This window comes from Apodemus sylvaticus, chromosome X, assembly GCF_947179515.1.
Source record: "Apodemus sylvaticus chromosome X, mApoSyl1.1, whole genome shotgun sequence".
In the NCBI taxonomy this organism is placed as follows: domain Eukaryota; kingdom Metazoa; phylum Chordata; class Mammalia; order Rodentia; family Muridae; genus Apodemus; species Apodemus sylvaticus.
This window is the reverse complement of record NC_067495.1, coordinates 38,860,194-38,868,878: the sequence shown is the minus strand read 5'-3', so window position 1 is coordinate 38,868,878 and position 8,685 is coordinate 38,860,194. Positions and strand designations below refer to the sequence as shown.

At 34.9% G+C, this 8,685-nt stretch overlaps 1 protein-coding gene across 1 annotated transcript; it reads right to left on the bottom strand.

Moving 5' to 3' along the window:
* Positions 1 to 231: 231 nt before the first annotated feature.
* On the bottom strand, positions 232 to 8,685 carry LOC127674436 (odorant-binding protein 1a-like). The gene is made up of 6 exons (XM_052170223.1): positions 8,635 to 8,685; positions 8,021 to 8,160; positions 3,001 to 3,074; positions 1,554 to 1,664; positions 773 to 871; positions 232 to 251 (listed from the first exon to the last, which is right to left on the bottom strand). The coding sequence occupies exons 1-6, from the start codon at positions 8,683 to 8,685 to the stop codon at positions 232 to 234; spliced, it is 495 nt and encodes a 164-aa protein (XP_052026183.1).

The window sequence follows — 8,685 nt, the reverse complement described above, 5'->3', positions numbered from 1 at the left end:
GATTACAACAGAACAAAATTAATTATTACAATGTAGACTATAGAGAAAGAATATACACAAAAAATTCTTTTATAGAAATAATCTGTGCCCCATACATTGGATAGAGAGAGAGTTACTACCGGAAATAATGACAATATGGTCTTACATGCAAATTTAAAATAAAAGTGATCAAAGTGCATATTGAAAAGACAACAGGATTACACCAAATCTGCTGAAACTATATGCCAGGAATCATGTATGAATGCAAAGTTCTAAAATAAAAAAAAAACATATTTTGATGGAATATTTTCAAAATAGGAACATTAACAATTCTGAATGATAAAATGTATTTAATATTGTTTTATAAATGAAATTACTCTCTAAGTCACAGTTATCACTATAGGAATTTCAAATCCAAAATTTAGTAAAACTCTTGTTAGATTTTGCTTCATTTAAAATCAAGTACTTTTAGTCACATGCTTATGTCAAATTTTTCATAAAAAACACTTCTCAATTAAAACAGAAAGTTGGGTATATATGGGGTCTCTTAGTCACCTACAGAAGATTGTTACTAAGGAGACATATCTGGAAAAGAAAGTGAGGTAAGTAGCAACAAAGATTTTATCACTAGAAAATGAGGATGGCTCCCAAAATATTCTATCTAAATCAGGAATGAGATGTGTGTGTATGAATATATATATGTAAATAGAGATAAATGTGCATATGAATATTAATATATTTAACATGTATTCATATATATGCTATAGCATAAGACAACATGTATTAACTTTACCTGTATCCAGGACTTGTCGAATGTTTTCAGGAGGAATGTGCTTTGACATGGCAAATTCCATAAGTTTTTGGTTTTGTTCATGAGTTAAAGATTTATGCCCTGTATTCTGTGAATAATAATGTCAGAGATTTGTTCATGACAATCCTGCATTATGTACATTGCTTCCTTTGTGTCCTATTATGATATTTAATGAAAAGACCCAACTTCTCCAAATTCATCCACCATGGATGGGGTCAATACCGCTAATAAAACTTAAACCAAGGGTCATAGACATAACTAATAAGATGAACCTTATGGTATGAGATCACTTTCCAGTATTTCATGATGAACAAAAATATAGAAACAATTTGTCTATGGAAATTACACATATCAATCTCATCTACTCTTAAAAATAAAGTGTCAAGAACTTCGACGGAAAATGGAAACTTCCCATTTCTCTTGGGCTATACTGTATGTTTTAATTTTCTACACATTTAGTGAAATGACACTGAAAATGGTCTGAACTTTGGGAAAATCACATATGCTCCATTTGTCCAGGGAGGAAACATGAACATGAACTCTTCAAGTCACTTACTTCATTGCCCACCAAAGTCTTTAGTGTCATGCCATTCTATTACAATACAACATTCATGTAGGTCCACACACAATCTGGTTATCAGTTAGTGGAAAGAACTTTGGACATCCTATAACACTGTACTTGGGGGAGTGGTAAATCTGACTTAGTCCTTATTTTCAGAGTAGTACATTTGTTACTATTTCAGAGACCTACTGCCATTTTTACCAATAACAAATATCAATTTTGTTTTCTGGCTGGATCTGTCAACATTCTCCCTGTAAAAGACTATGTTCTCTGGTGTCTGCTTCACAACTACATAATGATTATCCCCTTGATCTGGAATGATTATGGACATATTTCAAAAGTCAATGACACTCAATTTTCTGATGTTACTTATTTGTGAATCATTAATGTTGACCCTGAGAGTAGCAATAATCTCTGCTTCACAAATATACAATCCATGCATGTGTGCCTATTCCTGCAGGCATTCGTTTTCCATACTACATTATAATATGAAGAATATCTATTTGTATGCTACAAAACTGATCAAAAATCCAAAGTATAGAGACTTTGTAGTTCTCTGAATATCTTTTGCCAAGAGTAGTGGGACTATTGGTGAGCTACTACTGGCATTTTCAACCAGATATCAAAGGCTGTTGGTGAATTTTTTGAGAAGTTATAGCTATGTTTTTAATCATTGGAACACTTGATGAGAAATGTATACATGTACTCAAAGAGATAGTTAATAATTAGTAACATGTACATAATATTGTACTTTCTTTGTTATTAATGAAAAGGATGTAAGTATGACATTTTAGAGAATACTAGCTGTTCACAGTATGTGTAAGACAGAGTGACAGAGACAGAAACAGAAATACAGATTTGTGAGAAACAATTGCACTTATTCTGTTATCAAAGTTACCAGAAAGTAAAAGAATAGTCAGATCTGTTCTTTCAATTCCAAGTCTGATTTTGAATAATTATATAAAATTAGGTAACAAATTTTCTGGACAATAAAACGTACCATCTTGTGTTTGATTGTTTGTTTTGCGTGCTTTAATATAAAGTACAAAGTCAAATTATGTACAATTTATTTGAATAATGTTGCTATTATTTAAGATTTCTTAAATAGTCTGAAATACTTTAACATGTATTATGTTTAACTGCTTTTCAGAATGGCAGTTTGTCATTCAATATTCAGAATATTAAAATCTCTGCCAAATCTGAAAAAATAAATATTTAAAATAAAAGTGTAAACTAAAATTTCCCTCACTCAAGGATGACAGATCATGCAGAGGCATGAATACTTCAAATATGTTTAATAACAATGAGGTATACTATGGAGTAGCAAGTCTTGCAAATAAAAAATTTATGCAATATTAAAAGAAAAACAGTAAAAATTATCTGTAAATAATGTTTCTGTGGGAAAATTACTTGCAAAATACATTGCTAGAATTATTCAAATTTTCATATAATAATATCCTTCTCCAAGTAAACCTCGGGTGGCCTAGAATTTTTTTGTACTTGGTATTATATCAGAGATGATTAGAGAGATAAATATATTTCCAAACAACCAAATTTGCTCTTGACTTATGTAACATTGGCCAGCTGAACTATCATCATGAACCACAATGCATCAGTCTCAGAGGATGCTCCCACAACCTGTACTTACACTGGGTTGTGAATGTCTCGCCATCTTCTTGCAAATACCCAATGACTGTGGTCAAAGAACAATGTCTGTTTTTGCTAAAAAAAAAAAAAATAGAGAGAGGAACCATGGTTTGTTCATTGCTACCACTGAATTCATATTAAAGATCATCAACTGTTATATGCATTTAAGGAAGAACTGTGATCAATTATGTTGTCACTGTACAGAAATAGGACCTAATTCCTAATTTTTATTTTACTAATTGTTTACCTAATCTTTTCCTATTTTTTGTTCAGAAAATATCATACTAGTTGCAGTCACATAGTTTCTTTTCTTTATTTGTGCCAGTTTTCCACATACTATGAAGCTTCTGGTGATAGCCATATACAGACTTAAATAGTCATTGAGCAAGAATTTCTATATGAAAATTCTCTTGATCTAGCCCAGCCATAATAGAGACATGAGTTTATATATACGTATTTTAATAGACACTATAAGTAACCTAAAAGTTAAAGTTGTGGTTATAAAATATAAATGGGTCTAAGCATTCTTAGTTCTTATTGAGATATGCAGGCATGCATGAAATATAGTCATCCAAATGTCAGAGAGAAGCTTTAAATGTAGAGCTCATAAAAAGATACTAAAACTAGATTTATCAGACCTATGTGTAGAAGGTGTTTATGAAATCACTGATTGAACCATATAAGGTCTATGGTTCTGAAGTAGGTGATCACACCCTTCACCAAAGTATAGATGTGCCACAGCCGGTCCCAGCCTGGAACTTTCAGATCCAAGGGGGAACTCTAGATATCAGGAGAGGAACAGGTTCAGCTGGATGACAGACAGAAACAACCACACACAGAAAGGCAATTAAATCTGAATGTATTTAGGAGCTCTAAAGCAAGGATTTTTATACACAAAGAGTTGGTATTACCATTTCAAAAGATGTATCCAGTAAAGCAGGCACAATTATCATAACCATTTGGTAGAAGTACATGCAAAATCAATCAGGTACAATTTTTCTCATGTAACACATACAGAGGATCAATTTACAGATGCCATCAAACTTCCTGATTAGACTACAGAGTCACTTATAGTTTACAGTAAACCTTCAAAGATTTTGAAGTTACTTTTTTTTATTTTTTTTATTTTCTAAAGTCTTTGTTTACATTCTAAAATGCTTTCACCTTTCCCAGTTCCCCCCTCCCCATATGTCCCATAAGCCTTCTCTACACCCATACTCCAATCACCTCCCTCCTTTTTCTCTGTCCTGCTACTCCCCTACAATGCTGGATCAGGCCTTTCGAGGATCAGGGCCCTCTCCTTACTTCTTCATGGGAGTCATTTGATATGCTACTCGTGTCTTGGGTATTCAGAGCTTCTGGGCTAGTTATCATCCACTTATCAGGAATTGCATTCCATGCATATTATTTTGTGATTGTGTTACCTCACTTAGGATGATATTTTTCCATTTCCAACCATTTGCCTACAAATTTCATGAATTCATTGTTTTTAATTGCTGAGTAATATTCCATTGTGTAAATATATCACATTTTCTGTATCCATTTCTCCACTGAGGGACATCTGGGTTCTTTCCAGCTTCTGGCTATTATAAATAAGGCTGCTATGAACATAGTGGAGCATGTGTCCTTATGACATGCCGAGGAATCCTCTGGGTATATACCCAGGAGTGGTATAGCAGGGTCCTCCTGTAGTGTCACATTCAGTTTTCTGAGGAACCTCCAGACTGATTTCAAGAATGGTTGTACCTTCTTGCAATCACACCAGCAGTGGAATATTGTTCCTCTTTCTCCACATCCTTGCCAACACCTGTTGTCTCCTGAGTTTTTAACCTTAGCCATTCTGACTGGTGTGAGGTGAAATCTTAGGGTTGTTTTGATTTGCGTTTCCCTAATGACTAATGATGGTGGGCATTTCTTAAGGTGCTTCACAGCCATTCAAAATTATTCAGGTGAAAATTCTTTGTTTAGATATGCACCCCATTTTAATAGGTTTATTTGGTTCCCTGGGGTCTAACTTCTTGAGTTCCTGGTATATATTGGATATTAGTCCTCTATCGGATGTAGGGTTGGTGAAGATCTTTTCCCAGTTTGTTGGTTGCTGTTTTGTCCTTTTGACAGCGTCCTTTGCCTTACAGAAACTTTGTATTTTTATGAGGTCCCATTTGTCAATTCTTGATCTTAGAGCATAAGCTATTGGTGCTCTGTTCAGGAACTTTTCCCCTGTGCCCATGTCTTCAAGGGTTTTCCCCAGTTTCTTTTCTATTAGTTTCAGTGTGTCTGGTTTCTGTGGAGGTCCTTGATGCACTTGGGGTTGAGCTTTGTACAAGGAGATAAGAATGGATCAAGTTACAATCTTCTGCATGCTGACCTCCAATTGAACCAGCACCATTTGTTGAAAATGTTATCTTTTCCACTGGATGTTTTCTGCTCCTTTGTCAAAGATCAAGTGACCATAGGTGTGTGCATTCATTTCTGGGTCTTCAATTCTATTCCTTTGGTCGACTTGTCTGTTGCTGTGCCAATACCATGCAGTTTTTAACACTATTGCTCTGTAGTATTGTTTGAGGTCAGGGATATTGATTCCCCCAGAAGCTCTTTTACTGTTGAGAATAGTTTTAGCTATCCTGTTTTTGTTTGTTTGTTTGTGTGTGTGTGTGTGTGTGTGTGTGTGTGTGTGTTTGCTATTCCAGATGAATTTGAGAATTGCTTTTTCTAACTCTAAGAAGAACTGAGTTGGGATTTTGATGGGGATTGCGTTGAATCTGTATATTGCTTTTGGAAAGATGGCCATTTTAACTATATTAACCCTGCCTATCCAAGAGCATGGCAGATTTATATACTTCCTGAGGTCTTCTGCGATTTCCTTCTTCAGAGACCTAAAGTTCTTTTCATACAGATCTTTTATATGTTTGGTTAGAGTCACACCAAGTTACTTTATATTGTTTGTGGCTATTGTGATGGGTATCATTTCCCTAACTTCTTTCTCAGCCTGTTTATCCTTTGAGTATAGAAAGGCTACTGATTTGCTTGAGTTGATTTTATAACCAGCCACTTTGCTGAAGTGGTTTATCAGCTGTAGAACTTCTCTGGTGGAGTTTTTTTGGGTCAGTTCAGTATACTATCATATCATCTGCAAATAGTGATAATTTGATTTCTTCCTTTCCAATTTGTATCCCTTTGACCTCCTTATGTTGTCTAATTGCTCTAGCTAGACATTCAAATACTATATTGAAAAGATATGGAGAGAGAGGGCAGCCTTGTCTAGTCCCTGATTTTAGTAGGATTGCTTCAAGTTTCTTTCCAATTAGTTTGATATTGGCTACTGGTTTGCTTTAACTATTGCTTTAACTATGTTGAGGTATGGGCTTTGAATTCCTGTTCTTTCCAGGACTTTCAGCATGAAATGATGCTGAATTTTGCCAAATGTTTTTTCATCATCTAATGAAATGATCATATGGTTTTTTTCTTTGAGTTTGTTTATGTAGTGGATAGCATTAATGGATTTCCTTATATTGAACCATCCCTGCATCCCTGGGATGAAGCCTACTTGATCATGGTGGATGATTGTTTTGATGTGTTCTTCGATTCAGTTGACAATAATTTTATTTAGTATTTTTGCATCGATATTCATAAGGAAAATTGGTCTGAAGTTCTCTTTCTTTGTTGGATCTTTGTGTGGTTTTGGTATCAGTGTAACTGTGGCTTTGTAGAACGAGTTGGGTAGTGTTCCTTGTGTTTCTATTTTGTGAAATAGTTTGAAGAGTATTGGTGTTAGGTCTTCTTTGAATGTCTAATAGAATTCTGCACTAAAACCATCTGGTCCCATGCTTTTTTTGGTTGGGAGACTTTCTATGACCATTTTTATCTCTTTAGGGATTATGGGATTGTTTAGATGGTCTATTTGATCCTGATTTAATTTTGGTGTTTGATATCTGTCCAGAAAACTATCCATTTCCTCCAGATTCTCCAGTTGTGTTGAGTTTGAAGTTTCTTATACCCCTGGGTCTTAACAAGTTTTTGTGAGAAATCCTTATCTAACATTTAGCTTCCACCTTGTAAAATACTTCCTGACTTAATCAATGCTTTCCATACCAGAGTGCCAGAGCCACCCTCATCCACATATACACAGCCATATAAACCTGCATGTCGTTGGAAGGTTGTAATTATGTAAATGACTTTGAGGCAAAGCTTTACAGTTCTTAAAAGGGAGCTTGTAGTCAGTGAGTCAACTTCAAAAAACAGATTACCAGCCAGGTCATAGGAATCCCCATGAAGAGAGAAAAGGAGGAAGTCCAGAGAAAAGTGCTTCTTAAGAACTAAGGACCCAGAATTTTCTGGCTGGTGACTTACTTCAAGATGGATTCTTTTACATCTTTATTTGCTTGGTTTTTCTTAGTCCTGGCAACTAAGAAGGGAGAGAGTCTAAGAAATTGCCAAGTAAGATTTATGGCTCCTGAATAGGGTGTTCTGGAGAGCACCAGGAGGCATTTCTTGCCTCAGTCTGTAAAACTTTGCCTTATAGAGTTTACTGGGGCCACTGCAGCACAGATGATTTCTTTAGAAGGTTCGCTGTTGAACAGAGATATTAAAATTCAATGGCAGCCCTCCAAACACAATGATCCCTCAGGGTGTATCCATGAAATTGGAAACATGTATTATCTCCCTGAATAGTATCCAGATATGACCCATCATAGAATAATATTATCACATAGCTAAAAATGGAGTCTTTGGATTCATGAGCAGAAGCAAAGCATTCCCCTGCAAATTATATCACTTTAGCAGAAAGAAATGGTACAGGCATTGATGGTATACAACTTTAATCCCAGCACTCAGGAGGCAGAGGCAGGACACTTTCTGAATTTGAGGCCAGCCTTGTATACAAAGTAAGTTCCAGGAAACCAGGACTATAGAGAGAAACCTGGTCTCAAAAAACAAAACAAACACAAACAAACACAAAAAGCAAAATAATTGTAAGAAATGAAAATAGTTTGCTTAGTTAATGTTCTGGATAATTTGATTACTGGACATAAAATGTGATTTTCAATATCTTGCATTCCTCTTCACAAGTAATTTCACGACAATAAAGTCTTAGTTCTCCACCTGCTTCTATTTTGTCTACATTATCATCAACAATAGCAGCAGTTTTCCATTCTCCTTCAATCTGGAAAAGCAATAAAAATGACAAAAGAAAACCATACAAACCATCAAAATATGATTTGGTTTTCACATCTCTTCTCTCAAAAAAAACAATACTTTGAGAGTAGGTATTCACATTTCTTCTCTCAATCATTAATATATTTAAAATTACTGGAAATATCCATCATCGATATTTCATTTGTTAGTTCAAGATAATATTTCCAGGAGCTCAAAATATGTGATGACCTGATATTTATATATAGAATTATGGACCTGAGACTGCTTATCATTTTTTTTCCTCATACAATCTGTAAATCTGATGCATTATTTCAATTCTTTTATCTTAGAAAACATTTGATTGGAAAAATGCACCTGAATAAAACTCAGAAGGGTAATTTAATGAAGATGGACTTGCATGGATTAACTACATGACATATCACATCCACAGAATGATGCTACTGAGGAAGCTCACATATAAACACAGACCTCACACACTTACCTCAGCCTGAGCCAGTCCAAATGCCAAAGCCAGCAGCAGAAATTTTACCAT